Source organism: Bombyx mandarina, chromosome 09 (assembly GCF_030267445.1).
Source record: "Bombyx mandarina strain Sakado chromosome 09, ASM3026744v2".
Classification (NCBI taxonomy): domain Eukaryota; kingdom Metazoa; phylum Arthropoda; class Insecta; order Lepidoptera; family Bombycidae; genus Bombyx; species Bombyx mandarina.
This window is the reverse complement of record NC_143216.1, coordinates 15,183,117-15,203,643: the sequence shown is the minus strand read 5'-3', so window position 1 is coordinate 15,203,643 and position 20,527 is coordinate 15,183,117. Positions and strand designations below refer to the sequence as shown.

Genomic DNA, 20,527 nt, shown 5'->3' with positions numbered 1-20,527 from the left:
AAAGGACTAAAGGTAATGAAGTTTATAGCAGAAAAAGGATATGAGCATTCCGACGAAGGCAAATTGACAGCCACCTAAAGGACAATGCCCAAAAGTGGGCCAACTTTATGTCAAAACTATTTGTACTTGAAAAACTATGACTTAATTTTTCACGTTGTTTAGTTTATGTATCAACATTTCTTTCACCCTGGCATTGTTTTACAAAAAAATAAATTACTTAATTGTTAACATCCTAAAACTGAGTGCCATTGTTTTTAAATTCGCCAATAGGCAAAGGGCTTAGCCCATACAGCCTTATAGTAAACCTATATGCTGCCAAACGAAAGAGTTGCCTGTGACTTGAACAATAAATTAAAAAAAATAGCTAATGGTTATAATTCACAGACTTTTTAGTTTATTTTTGTTCAATTCAATATTTATATATTGTTATAATAATTATTACTTAATACCATGAATTATTGATTATCTTTAGATATGAATGATTCCATTAGTAAAAATCTCAATGACCTACTATTACTCTATTCTTATTAAATATGATCAGAGTTTTGACAGCAACCCGAGTGAAGCGTCACTTGAAGTTTTATTTTAATGTTTTTTTAATAGCTTATTGTGATGTATAATATATAAATTGGGTGTTGTTTTGTGTATTAAACGTCAATAATCGTTGTTCACGATTAACGACATAAAAAAATATAACTACGACAGATTAGGCTGTATAGGCTACTCTCTTTGCCTGCTTATTGGCGAATTTAAAAACAACAACAACAATATCGTTGCCGACTTCCGGATTTCATTTCATTTTATTATTATTATGAGGATATAATAATAATAAAATGTATGTAAGGGCTTATTTCTAGCAACATTAACCACAATTAACTTATTTAATACTGTAATTAATGATGAGAGCGATTATTGATTTCGAAGAAAACAATTAACAACTTAATTTTAGCTGCAGAAAAAAACAGATTTCTCTTAAACCTGGATGAGAATATAAAAATAGTTTTCTGAATATGAAACGATATTTCCTTGTCTATCAAATTAAGTTAAAACCATCATGACTCGACAACTTTTTTTAGGGGCCCAAACGCCCATAGAAAATGGGCATTGTCCTTTGCACAAATTTCTGAAACTTGATTATATTTTCGTTTGCCAAGTAAATCTTAAGCAGATTTTTTTATATTTATTTGATTGTGCTTCAGTGAGATCGAAATAGCTTAATGGAACAAACATTGCAAATAAAGCGGAACTAATAATTCCAATGACAAATTGCTGGTATTATTTCAAATGTGCACTATAATTGTGACCCTTAACTTGAACTACGAGCTAGAGAGAGCTAAACTAAGAACAGAAATATCGACCAATAAATTTCCAATAGCAAACCTACCCACCTGGAAATTATTTGAGTGGTCATACATAAAAATCCAACAAAAGAAAACATGTTAAACACAAAAAATAATATTATATTAATTTAAATATTCCACACTGTTCATTTTTAAAGATAAAAGTTTACCCACCCTCCTACCTAACTACCTACCCTAAATTGTCACCACATGTCACCTATAACTTTAGTTTCGATCACAAGGTACGACCTTATTTCTCAACGAGGGTATGGCACCCATTCGTAGGTATCGTTATTAGAGAGATATATTAGAGGCTCTCATAATCACCTACTAATTTATGAGATAGCCTTAACCAAGCAGCAAGCGGAAAGGGAGAGGAGTGTGAGTTTATCTTCCTAGTTGAGTGTATCTATAAAAAGTCACACTTGTTGTGCTCGAAGCTTTTCTACTCTACCGACAATAATATACCTAAGGTTTTATTCTTTAAGATAGTATATTATAACTGGCTATCACATCTACTGACCAACTGAGCTCAGTGGGCGATGATGAAATGAAATAGTTTGTCATACCACGCTTGATCAAAGGTGCGATCATGACGAGCGGAAATACAGCATACATATTATATTATTTGCATAACAAAAGGAACCGTATCCTTTCAATAGAATATTATAAAGTATCCCATTCAATGTTTTATTGGATATGAATTCGATCACAGTCCGGGCGAGAAACATCTTTAGGCATATTTATTTAAATGTAAATCTTTAAAAATAATTATCGGCACATATAAATATATTTTTTTTTTGATTTTTTGATTAAGTGATTGTAAACAGAAAAGTTTACTACTAGAGTACGTAATAATAATAATAATTTAAAGATATTGAACAATTTCAATATGGTTCCAATTATGCATTCCAATAAGATTGACAAATTGTATTTGTTTATGAAATATACACAAATAAGTAAAGATATAAAAAATACAATGCAATACACACATAAATATAAAAAAAAGCATGTACTCTCATTTTATAAAGAACTAAAATAATAGAAAAGTACTCTCTGGCGTGCTGTAGTTATCTGGCAGGCATGGAGTTAATAAGTACCTACTAACTCTATGCTGGCAGGATAGACTGTAGAATATTCCCTGTGTCATGATAGGTAATTACATAACTTGATATAAATAGTACCTCCCAGTAAAAATTAAGATTGACCACAAATTATTTTCCTGTTCAAATTCGTGATACAACAAACTTCATTTTGCTAGGTAATCATTCAACATTAATAATGTAATTAATTGTAAATTGTAATATTTTTGAAGTCGTCGTGGCCTAAAGACGTCCGATGCATTCGTATCTTGTGATGCACCGGTGTTTGAATTCAATCGGTACCAATTTTCTAATGAAATACGTGCTTAACAAATGTACATTGAATTACACGGTGAAGAAATAACATCGTGTAATATAAATCAAACCCCAAAATTATAATTTGTGTAATTACTGGTGGTAGGACCAGCTGTGAGTCCGCACGGGTAGGTACCACCACCCTGCTTATTTCTGCCGTGAAGCAGTAATGCGTTTCGGTTTGAAGGGTGGGCAGCCGTTGTAACTACACTGAGACCTTAGAACTCATATCTCAAGGTGGGTGACGGTATTTATATCGTAGATGTCTATGGGCTCCGGTAATCACGTAATCACTTACATCAGGTGGGTTGTGAGCTCATCCCACCATCTAAGCAATAAACAAAAAAAAACTTAATATATAAATGATATAGTGAAATAATTTACATATACATAAGTAGTAACACGATATTATTGAGAAGCTCTCCTGTGTTTTGTACCGTGTGCTTCATGGGGAATGCTCTGAGGAATTGATTAATATGGTCCCATCATCTCATTTTTATCATCGTACCGCCCGCCACCTAAACTAATTTTATCCATACCACCTCAAACCAGCTTTAGAATGAACTCACTTCCATGATGTTTCCCGAGCGCTGTGACAATGTCCTTCTTCAAACGAGGCTTGTGGAGAGTACTTAGCTCTAGTCGGCGGCCCCTGGCATTGCTGACGTCCATGAGCCACGATAACCACTCACCATCAGATGGCTTTTCGTTTTTCCTTTGTCGTATCACTCTAGCCGGAGCGGTCGTGGTCGTTAATCAGTATCATTGCTGTGGGCAGATGTTATGCGAGCAATCGCCACTCTTCTCGGTTTGTTGTGAGTCTGGTACACTCATGTAAACAGCCGCCAACTGCCGACTTGATTTGACGTCTGCCTACAAGGGCAATAAAAAAGTTGCTTAAAATTCAAAGTTCAAAAACAGATAGACAATTGCTACAATCATATTATATTGATATAATAATAATTGCACGTGTTGCTAGGTTTAAACTTTAGTATTTTTAAAGGTCTACGCCAAAACAACGAATACAGATGGAGGTCAACAATAGTCTGAAACAATCAGTAGCTATTAAATCTGTGGAAACCGACCGATGGCAACCGTAATTGATTTTTCGATATGCAAAAATACTGCATAATTTCGATCATTATGTCATAAAATAAAATTTAATCATTTATAAACCCCATCACAGACAATTAAAATTAATTATATGGCAGCTTTCGTGGTCTACAGAATACTAACGTATAAATTTTAAATAAGTTCTTCGCAAATTTTAAGAAGCACGTACGAGTACTTAGATGAAATCTGTTCTAAAAAAAAATATTAATCGCAAAAGCTCACGAACTGTGTTAAACTTTCGCGGCAATCTACATTAAAAAAATGTTATTTATTAGCTTTTTACCCTGATTTTTCACATTTAGTAAGTTCCCGATATATACCGGCGTGTTGCAAGCACCATAATCGTGATTAGCTAGTAACTGTGGTAAGCTTCAGAAGATTGCGGGTAGGATGTAGGGGCAACCAAATCTGTCTACGCTCTTTCTAATTTGTTTTTTAATGTTACTACTGGAACTCGATTACTCACCCAACATTATACACTAAAGAGTCAACAGGTTTTTCTGAACAATAATGGTGGCTTATTAAACGTAACGGTCTTTAGGAAATTACACAAGTGTGGGAAAATTATACAAAGTTAATGGACATAACTTCTTTTCAGTTACAATATAATTTGATTCCGATGTAGAACTATACAAACTACAACAACTCCTAGGAATTAATCAGTGATCATTTTCTTACTATATTTCATTTTCAGTAGGTAATGACGCACCAATTTCTGTATTCGATATTTATTTGATCTTGGTTTGACTTAACAGGCGCTTTTTCTTAACACTCTAATGTTGGTAGCAGCTTTGAATGCATCTGAATGCACCATGACCAAAATCAAGCTACGTGGAACTCCCGCTAGGCGCTAAGGTCGCTGATGATTGATAAGGAGTCAAGAGAGCGTATTTTGGTTCCCACATTCACAGTGATTGCGAACTGCAACGCAAGGTCGTGTTGCGTAATGTTTGGGAAGTCTTTATCTCCCATCGCTATCCGACCGTGGTCGTCATTCATAATGCAACATGAATAATTTAGTTTTCCAAATTATGCAATGGTACAAATTGAAATCGTTTTGTATCAACACCGACCCCTGCAGAGAGAAGTTCCTCGCTCTCGGCACCGCAACAAAGGCATCAATAATAAGCAGAAATATTTTACTTTGTATTGATCGTAAGCCGATAATCTTTCGTAACTTTGGTATCTTTTGTATCCAAAGTACTTACTATAAATAACGTGATAAGTGTTCATGAAAGAAAATGTTTAAAGGACATTAAAACAACAACTGCCAGATAATTCGGTTTAAATAAATTGATATCAAAATATATTTTAAATAAAAACAAAATTAAAACTATAGATACAGACGTGTAGCGATTAGCTAATAAAGAACACAAGATATTTGACAGACTCCTGAATTTTGTTAACAACATTTTCCAGATAAGTTTAAATATTGCGACTTAGCTATCCCCCTCGTATTGCTGACGTCTATAAGCGACGGTAACCACTTAATATTAGGTGGGCCGTATACTCGTCTGTCAACAAAGGCAATAAAAAAATAGAATAACAAATTCAAGCTCCGAACTTTTGTATCTTCGGTCTACCAAACAACTTCCACCTATTAAGTTTCGCAGTAGCGAATTTCCCCATGAATCAATGCGCATTTCAATCGATAATCGGCACCTGAATATTGCGCCGAGGGTCATCATGGGTTCGATTCCCACATCGTATGAACACAAACACTGAATTCGTGTGATGAACAGATTTGTTTGCTATTATTCGGTGTGTGTTATTAGCTATATAAGTACGTATTATATATTTATTACAAAAAAAACCACTGCACTCACAAGAACTAGTTTAATTTATAATATGTAATTAATTTCATCCGATTTAATCCTTACTAGGAAAAATAATAATTTCCTAATGACTTGATCCTAATAATCCTAAATAACACCTTTTTGGTGCAGTGCCAATTATGTATTAGCATAAAAACGCAGTAAGCGCAATCGTTAATCAAAAACAGTACAAGGAAGAGAGTCCCGTGCCTTAATTTAGCATTTGCAAAAACAGTTAATTCGATTATAACTCAGAATAACAATGTTGTGCACATTGCATTCTACCTAATTCCAACCACGAAACCGCAGTGAAGAGTTTTCTGATTTGATTCGTTTTGTAGTGGCAAAGTGCTACCTACCTATTGTACTAGACGTTGAATTAATTTGTAACTGGATTAGCTTTGACTTTATTAGAAGATCCGGCGAGAAACTAAATAGGCTGTGACTGAGTGCTAATTTGCTCGCCGAACCCTTTGTCGCAAGTGACTGCTTCGACGAGAACGATGACCGGTACTTGTGTTACCTAAAAGCACCGTGCTTCCCGAATCCTGATCACACAGGAGCTAGTCACCGTCGACGCCCTAGATACGACCTTACGGATCCATCAGATCCAATAACTTTTGCACTAGACGCCTTCAGCTCTAACGCTAGGAACAGGCTTAGGAACCACGGTAACCCTAATCGTCGAACTCGGCAAATAGTTCGACGTGCAATCTAACCCATGCATCAGCACATTGAGTTTCTAGCCGGATCTTCTCAGCGGATCGCGATTCTGATCCGGTAGTAGATTCATTCGCGAAGCTGTCTTTGAGTTGTTAGGTCTTCTTTGAAAGTGATCAGGCAACTGTTATCAAATCCCACCCCTTCTGGCTGAGCCTTTGCTCACCCACCTGTCCTGGTGAAACTGGAAAGACCACCAGTAATCCTTCATTCATAAAAAATAAATAAAAGCACCGATAGTGGATCGGAAGGATCTGAAATGACGTGCTTAGGGCGACGGGGACTGTTTACCACTGAGACCTCTGCGAATGGTAAACTACCGTTCGCAAAGGTTGAATGGTGGACGTACTAAAATATAAAACGAAGTAGCAGAGATAACTGTTCAGACTACAATCACACACCTATTATGCTTTGGGTTTGTGATTTCCGGCTACGTAACTACAGTCACATTTTGGATTCATAAAAAATATTTGAAGAACAAAAAAAAATTGTTTGTTGTGTGAGATAACAATAATTAGGGTGCACTATTGAACGTTAGCAATAGGTACTGTTTCGACCTAAAATTATATAGGTATTAGGTAATCTATGCCCAAATGTTACCTACATCGTATTTTATTCACAAAATAAGACGAATTTTAATAACCCAAATTATCTAAACTTGTTCAATACACGTAAAAAAATTTTTTTTGTTGTTTTTCGGTTGCATTCCTGTAAGGAGCAGTTGTTACAAAGAGAGGAAATTATTGTGGAAGGTAACCACAAGCAATTTAACTGCCTGCCACTCATTACTAAGGGAAATGTAATTTTGTTGGTTTAAAATAATAACACATTGATTTTACGTCTAGTATAGTAGTGGTAGGTACATTTTTATTTAAGACTTTTAACAAACGCACAGACAAGATTTTAGCGGAAATTGATTGTATCATATGGATCTCATAGACAGATATGAAATTTTCTTCCAACCGGCACTGAGGCTGCGCTTGCACAGCCTTTCTTCCAATCCTTAACTACGCCAATTCAGATAATCTTGATCGAGCCGAAAAACAATTTGATAAACCTAAGCGGCTACAAAACGTCAGTATCAAATTCGTATTTGGTTTACTTAGCTATGATTGATTAAATATGATCATATCATAGACCTATATAGTAGGGACACGAGATATTGTTCTATACGTACAATTTCTTATATAAATAGCACCCATTTTGAAGCCACATACATAAACATATATCTATCTCGTTCTTACTCAGCACTTTAACTCGCAGGAAAACAATATAACAGTATTTCAGTGCGTACATAAAATGAAACATGAATATACGTAAATGTCTCCGTCTCCGTCTAATGAGGCCGAAAATCCGCCATGTTTAGCGCGCCAAATGTCATTGTCACGTCAGTTCGGCCGTCTGTTTTGGGTTGTACATTATTTATTGACTTTGATATCGATTTAATATGATTGCTTATATAAAATTTCTTATTTTATCATGCTTAAAACATACAAAAATAATAATTAAAACATATTTTATAGGATCTCAAGAAAGTCGTCGGAACTATTTAAATAAAATAGTTTTATAACACTATTGTCAACTCGTTAAATATTTAATAATTAAGTGATTTTAGAGAGGAAGTCACAAGGAATGACGTTTGTAATTTTATTAACGCATAAATGTTCTGTAGGTGTTTTTTTTTTATCAGGCGATCCCTTGATAAGTTTAAAATTTGAATCACTCTCAAGTGAGAGTGATTCAAATGGTGCGGCGTACCTTCCTTGAGGTGCGCTGCGGTAGTGTGCTACGGACTTTAGGTCAGCAAAACAATTAAAATAGATTGTAATAGTCTAAGAAAAACACGTACTCAAAATACGATAACATTCAGCATGCTAGAAATGGGCAGATGGCACTGTACTACGCCATATCTTTATGTTTTGCGGCAAACGACAACTTTATAAAATCAGTGTAGCAAATTTTAAAAATCGTCATATCGTTTACTTGGCAAATTTGAAGCACGAACTCGTCTTAGATTTCACATAATATCTAAATCACATCATCTTTGCACATAACAATATACTTACTTCCTATTAAAGTATAAATTCTACAAATACATTCACTCAACAATATTTAAAATAAAATGAGCTAAGAACGTTTATCGATAAAACCTACTAACATTAAAATCTTCTGGGCAGCACTAAAACCGCCATGTTTTGTGGCCAGATGACGTCACAGTGGCACGAATTTTTCATTTCCATAGGTTTCCTACTTCAGTGGATCATATAGGTATATGAATTCCGTTCTTAAGTCAAGTGGTTGACAATTTACCTTCGTCGTTATATGTACTTATATTCTTTCTTTACTAAATTGTAATATATTTTACCCTCCATTCCCCCAACACATCTCAAGGAACCTTTCGAGGCCCTTTGTGATTCTGTGAGATCATCAGATAACTTAAAGATTACAAATTCCTAAACATTCTTCAACATTGTTTGAGCGTTCATTCACCATCCAAGCGATTAACAAGGTCAATTGCGTTTTGGTGTACAAGAAAGTATATTCTCTCTCTGCATTCTCTTTGGCTATGTGTAGTATTATTAGTTGAAGGAATTACATATATAAATTTTATTAATATCTTATAAGCCACACGATTTAACGAGTAAAACTAAAACTTCAGACGTACTCGTAATTATGGCATTAATTTATGGTGAAATTATGTATTTCCATAATTATAGGTAGGGATTGTATAATTAATTAGTTCAACTACTGTGATAGCTACCGTAGTTGCCTATAATTATCACATGTGAAATCCAATTAACAATAATTAGGTAATAATACTTTTTGGTGCGAATGCAAGGAGCAGAGTTGGTTGAATTGTTTTATTTTGTTAATTTAATGTTTCTTCGTGTTTAAATGTATAATAACGGTAATTTAGTGTTTATTATCTACAAAAGTGCACAAATGTGGGAAAATGAACCAAAGCCGCTGAACGTAACTTCTGGCATCTTTCAAAAAGTCCACTGAAAAAGTTTCAGGTAACTATCGAACATTTTACTAGGAGTTTATTTCTACCCATATCATCTCGTTCCATTTAATTTCATCCCAATTTATTAATGTCATAAAATAATCAACTTCATTTCATTTTGGTCCTTAACATATTTCATAAAAAAGAATATGAAAAAGATAAAGCTGTATGGTTTGAAACTATCGCCTTTCCAGTTAGACATCTCAAATATTACGTGTATTATCTATGGTGTGACATATCTTTAATGCCGGTTGTACACACTCATCAAGTCGAGACACCCCGAAGCAGACCGAGAGCGAGTGTGTATAATGTACATGGTGCTCTTGTCTTGTCTCACTCTTGCGCGTCTTGCCTCACTTATCCGCGGTTGCTTGTCGGTTTTTTGCGCCCGAATCAAAGGAACTCGTGGGGTCTCACGAAGCAAACAAGAGCTATCATGTACACACTTGCTTATTCAGTATTATCGTTAAGTTTTAAGTTTAAACTTATTTTTACTAGTGGGGGACCTCTAGTGAGTCTGCAGGGGTAGGTACCACCACCCTGCCTATTTCTGCCGTGAAGCAGTAATGCGTTTCGGTTTGAAGAGCGGGGCAACTGAGTGAGACCTTAGATCTTATATCTCAAGGTGGGCGGCGCATTACGTTGTAGTTGTCTATGAGCTCCGGTAACCACTTAACACCAGGTGGCCTGTGAGCACCCATCTGAGCAATAATATATACGGTGCATAGTAACTATCCAACATCTTCTTCGCCATGGATTATTTAAGTTTTTTTCTTTTTGTGGTAAATTTGTAAATAATTATAATCCGAGCACAAAGAAAAACAGCAGCAGCAAGTTCTACGTCTATTACTGCGGTAATTTCAGTACAGGAACGCTCTCGTCGAGGGCCATATCGGCCGAGACTCGGCGAGTGTGTACAGCCGCCATAAATACGGAGACTCATAAACTTTGAAAATGCGTGATACCATAAAAAAAAAAAAAAACTTTGAATATATTATAAATTATAATAATCTGTGGATGTGATAAATTGCGATAAGATATTTATTAGAGAAAAATCTAAATACAACAATTTAAGTTCTGAGAATCTGAAAATAAATTTTTAAACTATGGGTAATTGGAAACTAGAAGTGGGTAGGATGGCTATGTACACATCGTTTCCTGTTGGATTGTTCTTTTTTTTCAACCAACCAAAATATTTTGAAGAATGGGTAACCAATACAAAAAGACAAATCTTCCCACCAGAAAACCAACATGATAGAGAAGCGATTCAAAAATTAATACAGGATATGAGGAAGAAACAAATGCAAAGTCTGGAATCCAAGTGAACAAAGTTTATAAATAATATAATTTAGTTTTTGTTGTCAAACGTTATTAAATACATTATGTACTTTAATTATTACTATTATTTCATTACTATTTCAATGAATTGAAGGTAACGAAATTCATACTATAGTGTGTATTAAGGAAGCTCATTCAATTTGGATTCATCAGGTAATTTTACAGATGGATCAACAAGCTTATGGCTCACCTGGTCTTAAATGCTTTTAAAGGCCCATAGACATCATAATGTCAAATCTAAAGCTCCCTTCTACAACAGTAAACTCACCCTTAAAACTAGAACATTATTAACTGTACTAAGTATGTGACATATTAATATTGTGTTATTCCTTCATTATGGAAATCATTCATGAATAACTTTAGTATAGTGTTTATTTTGCGATATTGCTAAAAAATTATATTCATAATCTAATCTGGTGGCTGTTCCATATCAACTTGCTGTTAATTATTGTTCCAAAATAGCTCACATCTTATTGTTAAATTCAGTGTTTTTTGTGAACATTACCTTACATTTGATTTGGGCAGGATTGACCAATAATTCATTAGTAGTGTATCATCTCTAAAACCAATAACACTATTTCAGTAAGATCACGGGTGTTTTTGACTGTCTCTTCATGGTTATTGTAGTATGTGCATGTTATGCGAAAACAAGATGATCATTTGGCTAAAAGACCCTGAGTTTGAAAGTAGATAGTAATGTGAGAAGGTGAAGGTATAAAATCCCATGGACTGTGTTAAAGAGTATGATAGACCTGAATGGAAGATGAGGACACATTGCAGTGACCCCAAAAAGAAGAAGGTAGCCTATTATTTTGTGTGGTAATAATACTCACCTAGGTTAGTGACACTGCATTCAGTGTACTAATAAAATGTCTTACAAAATTGTTTGACTTTGCTACTACTGGCTACTGCTCAGCTAGCTTGTCTTCAATTTTAAGCATTTTTTCTGTATCTTAATATCAATCATACTGCTGGTAGGGTGCCTTGTGTAGCTTTCACTAGTTAGCCTATTTCTCCTAAGGAGCTGTCTACACAATTCAAACTTACACCTTGTGTCATGGAAACATATAATTTAATGTTTATCGGCTCTGATAACCACCCATATGCACAACTACTGAAGTTATGTCCATAGGGCCTTTATTAATTATTTAATAAAATTATTGATTTTATGTTTTTATTAGCTTGATCTGTATCTATGTATAATCAGCTTCAAGAAATCTAGGTTATATACTAAGATAAATAATTTAATAAATAAACAAGCCTCTAAAAAAAGAACAGAATAATCTGAGTTATTGTGTAACTTAATATTTTTAAAATATTAGGCGATGTAGTTTTTAAATTAAAAGCAAAGATTTCTTCAACAAAACATTTATGTAACTCATGAAATTATTTACAATAAAATTGTAAAATATAATCATACAATTAGTCAACTTTCCTTTTAGTTCTATAATGGTAACTCATCACAAGACCCAGTACTGTGGGTGCCAATGAAGCATATATCACATATGAAACTCCTAAAAATTGCCCTGTAAACCCAGCAACCATAGGTGCGACCACTCCAGATAAAGATCTGACACTGTTGGAAGCGCCTATTAATGTGCCTCTATGATCACCATCACTCCTTTTTAGCACCATTTCTAATGTTACCAACCTACTAACTGCATTACCCATAGCTAAAGGAATCAACCATATTACATAATTGTACACATTTATTGATACTATTAACCCTGTCAATGAAATACTTAATAACAAAAACACATGTAAACTCCTTAAGCTGTAGTCTACATCCTGTTTATAGAAACTATTTATGTATCCTATAAAATAACTAGAAATAGAACCCATAACACCTTGGAATGATATAACATAACCCACATATTTGGGAGACAAGTCATATGTAGTTTTCAAATATAAAGCATAATTAGAATAGTAGACCCCCATTGCAAACCCAACTAAAGCTTTATATAAAAAAATGTCCCAATATTTAGACCAATTTATGCTGTACAATACAACAAATGATTGTTTGAAACTGTTAAAAAGTGATAACACTAAATTCTCAGAGAGAACATCTTTTGTTTTGTTTCTTTTTGATGGCTTCTTACTGTGCTTTGGCTTTGGCAGGAAACAAACAAGAGCTAAAACACAAACAAAAATACAAGGTGTAAGGGATCCATTATTGATAAATTAAGATTCTTATAATTCTGATATATCGTATAAATAATGCTTTTTTAGCTTTGAACAACTGTCACACAAAGGCAACCAGACCACATAACACAAAAATCTAAAAAGATTCATTGCTTGTTTATGAAGTAGGTACCTATTATTCATTTTTTTTTAATCACAACATAAAATTGATTGATTTATTTTTGACCTGAACAATAAGTAGGTAGTATATGATGCCCACAGCCCCTCACTCTTTTGTAGAGAGCTCAAGATTCGTGCCGATTACTATTATTTACTATAACAGAATTAGCAGATTACTTTTTATATTTCCTATTTAATGTATATTACTTTATAACTATGTTGGTTATGGGCTTAAATAATTAAAAATAAAGATACATTGTATTTTAAGTTGTTGCACAACTACTTTACTTATGTAGGGTCGTAACATTCATTTAAAATAACATTGCTAGGCAAAAGGTTAGAAACTTACCAGCATTAAAAATAAAACATATTCCGACTATAAAAGCAATAAACATAAATGCACCATTTGGATTGTCTTCCATAATATGACCACCAATCATAGGCCCCAATGTAATACCTACTCCAGATATTGCAGCCATTTTACCATAAATTTCAGCCTGTTTTTGCTCATTGTTTTCATAATCAGGCACTAAAGCCTTGGCCAACATTTGGGTTTGTTTGAAGAAACCTGAAATGTAGAGATCCAATTAGTTAACATATCAAACTGATGTTTGAAGATTGGTTACTTGTCTGGTTATCTGGACAATTTCCTTCACAGTTTAGCACCAGTGGTTTACATTCTCTAACTATTGCTGATTTTCATATACCAGTCAATAAGTTCCATATTCTGTTCACTGACCATTGACAGTTAGTTATAAGACCTCTATGGCTAGCTAGGCTTTTAACTGATGCAATGAAATACACTGACATAAGAAGTAGCAAATACTATTAAAAATAATGATACTTTTTCAGGGTATAAAATTTGCTTCTGGAATAGAGGTCCTTCTGGCATCATGGATGTTGTAGTTTGTACATCAGTACCTAGGTGTAAATAATTTTCCTTTAAAATATTTTTCTATCTTTCATGAACAGAACAGTAGCAATAGTTTTTTAACAATTAAAGTACTTGGATACAATGAGTCACAAAACCGTGTCTAGGCTAGTGGTCTGTCTGTACGATGGATCATTGAGAAATCTATCGGTCGGTCAAATGAACCTCTTACACTGAGCTCACACGCACATTAGCCAGCCTGTACCAAAGCTATGATATCACCATCATTTGTTCCTCATTAAAAATTCAGCTTCTATAGACTACAATAGACCTCTTCAACATGTATGTATATAAATATATATTTAAACAATAATATTTTTAACTTATTGAAAATTTAATATAAATGTAATATTAAAATCTTACCCAAAACACCTCTTAGAAGTAATATGACTAGTATTGAAGAAGTCAGACCTAGTACTGTGTAAGCAACACTACATATCAGTAATGTTAAAATTAGTATTGTTCTTCTACCTTTCAGATCACTCAAACTTCCCTGAAATTAATCAAATACAAAAAACAAAAAATTATTAAATAAATACTAAATAATAAAATACTAACTTAAAAACTTATTAAATAAAATACTAATAATTCCTATAAAGGCATTATTAGTATTAATTCTTATACCTAATAGCAAATTTTCTTTAAGTCTAAGTAAATGTATCAATGATTGAATTAGCTTTAATGACTGAAAGGTAACTTTTTTTAATGTCATTTTTACATTGTGAAAAGGCTGCACTGAAGTTACCTAAATATACCTGATTCCTTATGTTAGGTACACATTCTGGAAAGCAAGTACCAATTCTTTTAAATAAAATTAAACACTAATAATTTCCAGGTTGAAGGGACATTTTACGATAAAAACTAAACCAACATTATATTTATACTTTTACACATTTACTAGAGAAATTGTCACTAGTGAGTTTCCAACTACCTAGCATTTAGCATTGAGATTTAAATCTCATATCTCAAAGTGATGATAGCATTCATATACCTAGTTGTATATAGGCTTCAGTTACAGTCTATCTCTAAGTAAAAGATCTTACATCCACCAAAAGCATTAAAAAGATTTTAAGGTTCAATTTCATTGTAATTATTTTGACACTTACTATAAGTGGTCCTGAGCCCAATTGGAAACCAGCATATATGGAACCAAGTAAACCCACATAAATGTGGTTTGCTCCCATTTTCCTCACATGGCCAGGTACAAGTGGAATTATAAGGCCCACAGCTAAAAGATCCTAGAAAAATTTAACATATAAAATGAAAATGATATATCAAATAAAGACCAATGAGAGGCATATGGATGTTTTTAAGGACTATTGGACTTTTGTTAGAATAAATAAGCATTGGCATGCTACACCAAATAATTTCCTCATGTTCATTTAGTTGTCTCCCTGAGGCCCTGGATCCATCCATAGTAATATCCTCACCTCATGAAAATATTCCTAGTCAACCTTAGAATTCCTAGAAGGACAACAACCATTCTGTATATTTTTACCATAAAGTAATCATGTTTTAGTTTAAGTATGTACTTTGAAAGCTGATCTTGTGTCAACACAAAAGATACCCCTATATGGTCTCAGTCTCAGATGATTTATGACGTGAAGTGAGTAGGCTGCAGTAACCACTTAGTATGAATTTCATACTATGAAATAGATGTAGGAGACCATGATCTCACCGAAAGAAAAACCCACAAAACATTACAACTTGTGAGTTTAACAACTATTTAATACTATCCTATACTATATTTTAAAAGTGCAAAAACAGAACGGGCAAGATTGTGCATGTCTGATGTTATTTTTTTTTCAAGTATCGAAAATGTGCAATAAAGACAAACCAAAAAAGAGATTGCTTGTAGTAAACAGATTTCAAAAGGCATGATTAATAGATTTTACACGGGCAGCAACATATACGCCTGATTACATTTCAAGCCCATTAATTTATGATGACAACACGCATCTAGTTCTCTTAACCTGTCTGCACCTGTTTAGTAGACATGTGTAAGTAATGCGAGTGATATTACTCGGGTAATATTACTCTACGATGTAATGCAACATCACACATTACGCGAAGGAAACAAACATCACACCATCACCCAACATGTTTCTTTCTTTGTCGTGTAATGTTGCTTAATACACGAACGGAACCGAGCGAGCGAGACAGACCGATCGACGCAAAATAAATGAGCAAGCGACACGGAATTATTCCTAGTGATTTGGAACCGTATGTCCCGGCCGCTAGGTACATTTTTATACCTATGGTACGTCTGAATTTTAATATAGGTATTTGTGTTTATATTGTTCATGCGGCCAGCCGGTAGTTTCCCGCAAGTACTTACTTAATTTTTTATTCGCAACTTTTGTAAAATCGCTAGTCGCTCGTAATTGTTTAGTAATATTTCATATTAATTTTTGTGTTTGATTTGAATTACTTAAGCACTTGTTTGAAGATAGTTTTATTATTTGTTTTAATGCGTGTTTAATAAGTGAAAGAAATAACGGCGTCTAAATGAAAGTACAGTCCTCCTTGGATGCACTTTGAGGATATCGCGCCGAAACAATGCATCTACTGCTCTCGTATATTAACATTATTGTCGAGCTCAATTTGCAGTCTAAGTCGCCATATGAAATCCGTTCATCCCACAATAAATTATATTAAGTAAAAAATAAAATTATTATATTATTAAGTAAGTCAATCTCTGTCAAGTAATATAACAGTGTATTACAATACAAAGTTCATACTTTGTATTGTAATACACTACTGTAATGACACACCCGAATCATTACCTAAGTGATGTGTATCAACACATCACTTAGGTAATGATTCGGGTGTATAGATACAATGTATTCGTCGTCACAGTATCTATTGAACGCACCGAGTAATGTTAAGAGTGATGTGTAATGTTTTCGAGTAATATCACCTGTCTGTAAAAGTGATGTCATATCACATTACATTGAGGAGTGATGTTTTGCGCAAGTCTACTGTTTAGCTAAAAAATAAAAATACCTAGGTAGGTACATACGGTACGTATGTACATAGCTATCACAAATTCTATTGTTATTGGTCAACCGTCAAAGTATGATTTATTTTACTCGGTTATTCATTAGACCGGTAAAGGGAACCTAGTCCATACATACAAATCCTTTAAAACGATATCCGAACAATCTGTTAATTGAAAAGTGAAATTATTGTATTACCTGAGGTGAGATAAAATAAAATAACCTTTGTTATAAGAATAAGAATACAAATAATTCATAAGTGTGAAAGAATGAAACAATATAGCTAGATATGTTATCTCGAGTCTTCCAAAAGTATATTAAAATCTTGTCTTAAATCCAATATACTGAAAAAACTTGCTTTTTAGGCAGCGGCTTGGCTCTGGCCCTGGCATTGCTGACGTCCATGAGCGACGGTAACCACTCACCATCAGGTGGGCCGTATGTTCGTCTGCCTATACGGCAATAAAAATATATATATACTTACTTTTTTAAACCATTTCGTAATTCGTCTTAATTGGCCATTAGTATGGCCCATACCATTATATAAAAAAATTAAATGGAATGGAAAAACTAAAGCCGATACCGTATGGGCCCCATCTGTCGTGTATCCCTTGCTTAACTGACTAGGTAAAAGAAGAAAAAAAAACATTATGTAAACAAACATTAAAGAAAATTTAATTAAATAATAAATATTATACCAGGGGTTTAGTAAAGACTAAACTGAAAATGATGACAAGACGTTTGGTAAACATGTAATCATTAGTGATTTGTTTTTAATTTGTTTTTTAAAATCGCCTTGTTTCACATGGATAACGTTTACTTTATTTGTAGGTTTTACAAAGCTTCAAGAAATTGCACAGAACTAGAATGAAAGTCTTCGAAGGCGACGAACGTGCTTTATTAGCGGCACGAATAAAAATAAATGAAGAATTTCGCAAAAACAAAAATGTTCAAAATGAAAACTCGATTAAAGCGGTACTTTGTGAATATAGCTTTATGTTAAACAACATTAAGTAATAATTAAGTATTAGGTACTTAGTAGTAGTACCTATCAAAGAAAAATATTCTATAAATCAGACGAATTTACTCTGCACTACCTTTGGTTAACGGGTAGAGAATGCCTTAGGCATTAAGTCCGCCAATGCAAAATTTACATGAAGTGTAATAATTAAATAAATAAATTATAATACAAATGGTAACAGATGTGCACAATTTTTTAGAAGAGACAGTTGTATTTTTATTATTTTAATAACTGTGGCGTAACAGGAGGATAATAAACTTATGGTAATATTAATTTTCAGATGATTGCATTTGGAGAGGATATAGAAAGGGAATTAAGGACTCAAGTGATTCAAGCCCGAGAAATAAAACCAGGTGTTTATGGTAAGGACATCCTTGTTATAGTTTAATATAAGTATGTATTATGTTTTATTATTTTAATTATGAACTTAAACACATGTGTTGTGTAACAAATCAGTTCATTTGCGTGTCTATCAACAACCCACACTTGGCAATTAATTTATTAAAAGAAGAACAAGTACTCTTACTAGTACCCAACAGTACGAAACATTAAAAATTTATCTCAGGAATAACTGAGACTTAAATTCAGTTTTTTTTTTTTTTTTTTTTATTTTTTTTTATTGCTTAGATGTGCGGACGAGCTCACAGCCCACCTGGTGTTAAGTGGTTACTGGAGCCCATAGACATCTACAGCGTAAATGCGCCACACACCTTGAGATATAAGTTCTAAGATCTCAGTATAGTTACAAGGGCTGCCCCAGCCTTCAAACCGAAACGCATTATTGCTTCACGGCAGAAATAGGCGGGGCGGTGGTACCTACCCGTGCGGACTCACAAGAGGTCCTACCACCAGTAAAAAAAATATATTAAAAAAATATTAATAAAAATATTTGCTATATTAAAAATATTTAAAAAAAATATTGCTCAGTTGAGTGAATGATTAAGCAAATGTATAAATTTTGCAGGTTTCATTTTTATTCTATGTTATTCCCTCATTGTGGAAGTCATTCACAAACTAATGTTATACATTCCTCAAAACAGTTGATAAATTTTGAAGAGTTTGAACACCACTATAGTAACCATAATACACTGAACATCTTATGTTTTAAAGCACAACATTACATTAAACTGATATGGGTTAGCGATGAGGAAGTTCACAACATTTAACAAATTGAAAATCACAATCAAATTACAATTATTTTTCTCTGTAACTCGATAACAATCAGAGAATAATTATATTTCCTGAAGTTCTGAGCCTTAGGAATGATTAAAGCTTTTCAGCTTTTTGCCTTTTTTGTTTATACCTATTTAATTAATTTTATAATTAAATTTTCAAAAATAATATCCAAATGGATAAAAATTTCAGAAGCAAGAATTACCGATGACACTGTGAAATTAGACAACATACCTTTCAATGATCATGCTATATTAGAAGATGGGACAGAAGCACCACGACCATGCTGTCAAGATAAAACCAAATAGTAGATATATAAGGCTAGTTAAAACAATACAATCTTGAATAGAACAGCAAATGTAATGTAAAAAATACAAATAAACAGAATGTGATACACAATTATTTTAATTACGATTCCCATGTTTTTATTATATCGAAGGGTGATAGGCTATTTGGCTTATGTGACATTTTTGCAACTTTGCAGAAGGGCCAATTAAAGTTTGTAATTTAGAAAAATAATAATAATAAATTCACCTATTTGAATGGGGTAAACTTAATTGAAATTCAATTAAAAACGTCGAATTGTTGTTGCTAATACCAAATCAACGAACCTTTAATGATTACAAAGATAAATGTCGCTTAAACCAAATAGCCTTTCACCACTATGTGATATTAATATGTAAACGGTATCTTTTACCGCTTCGATGTTGATCGAAGTTTCACCGTGATTTAGACACCCTTCAAAAAAGTCGGCCATCGGATTAAGTATAAGATTAAGTAGGTACACCTACATAAAAAGGATCGATGGCAATTATTATTATTATTGACAATTCAATATTTTAAACAATTAGAGTCGTTATTTACTTTCTACAGTCAAACAACTTCAGTCAACAAATTCATCAGTGTGCTTAGTGCGAGCTTTTTAACGTTCTCGGTAGCGTAAAAGCTAGCTCATATTGGTATGGAATGGGATCGTTTGCCTCTTTGCCTACGTAAAGAATGGAAAGTAGTCGACGTCGCCCCAAACACGTCATCTCGGATCCTCCCTATCCACTAACGGTGCTTCTAGGTACTTCAAGCACCGGTCACCGTTCTCGTCGAACCCGGCGCTTGCGACGAAGGGCTCGACGAGTAAATTAACCCTCAGACACAGCCCACTGAGTTTCTCGCCGGATCTTCTCAGTGGGTCGCGTTTCCGATCCGGTGGTAGATTCTGCGCAGCACGGCTCTTGCTAGGGTTCGTGTTAGCAATGGCTTCGCGCGCCTTTTTCAAGGCGTAGTCTCTTGCGAGGAATTCGGGGAGGTGGAGGACCTTCTCGTCCCCCTCTTCCTCTCAGGAGGCGCCGGAGTCCGACATAACCCGGTTCGTTACC

The 20,527-nt window shown here is 33.9% G+C and overlaps 3 protein-coding genes across 7 annotated transcripts; 2 read left to right on the top strand and 1 right to left on the bottom strand.

Annotated features, from left to right (window-relative positions):
- Window positions 1-10,332: 10,332 nt before the first annotated feature.
- LOC114239739 (protein PET100 homolog, mitochondrial) lies at window positions 10,333-10,784 on the top strand. Its single transcript, XM_028170100.2, has one exon. The coding sequence runs from the start codon at window positions 10,498-10,500 to the stop codon at window positions 10,714-10,716; it is 219 nt and encodes a 72-aa protein (XP_028025901.1). The 5' UTR covers window positions 10,333-10,497; the 3' UTR covers window positions 10,717-10,784.
- A 1,297-nt stretch (window positions 10,785-12,081) lies between these two features.
- LOC114239737 (solute carrier family 67 member A2) lies at window positions 12,082-16,065 on the bottom strand. Of its 2 annotated transcripts, none has more exons than XM_028170098.2 (5): window positions 15,799-16,065; window positions 15,068-15,199; window positions 14,325-14,454; window positions 13,380-13,598; window positions 12,082-12,861 (listed from the first exon to the last, which is right to left on the bottom strand). In XM_028170098.2, the coding sequence occupies exons 1-5, from the start codon at window positions 15,838-15,840 to the stop codon at window positions 12,152-12,154; spliced, it is 1,233 nt and encodes a 410-aa protein (XP_028025899.2). In that variant the 5' UTR covers window positions 15,841-16,065; the 3' UTR covers window positions 12,082-12,151. The 2 variants fall into 2 exon arrangements, with proteins under 2 accessions (XP_028025899.2, XP_089586083.1); XM_089729957.1 differs by lacking the exon at window positions 15,799-16,065 and adding an exon at window positions 15,392-15,563.
- Window positions 15,553-19,553, top strand: LOC114239738 (complex III assembly factor LYRM7). Of its 4 annotated transcripts, none has more exons than XM_089729963.1 (4): window positions 15,553-15,670; window positions 17,792-17,935; window positions 18,262-18,343; window positions 19,347-19,553. In XM_089729963.1, the coding sequence occupies exons 2-4, from the start codon at window positions 17,828-17,830 to the stop codon at window positions 19,460-19,462; spliced, it is 306 nt and encodes a 101-aa protein (XP_089586089.1). In that variant the 5' UTR covers window positions 15,553-15,670; window positions 17,792-17,827; the 3' UTR covers window positions 19,463-19,553. The 4 variants fall into 4 exon arrangements, with proteins under 4 accessions (XP_089586089.1, XP_089586086.1, XP_089586087.1 ...); XM_089729960.1 differs by lacking the exon at window positions 15,553-15,670 and adding an exon at window positions 16,129-16,221; XM_089729961.1 differs by lacking the exon at window positions 15,553-15,670 and adding an exon at window positions 17,549-17,704.
- Window positions 19,554-20,527: the final 974 nt, after the last annotated feature.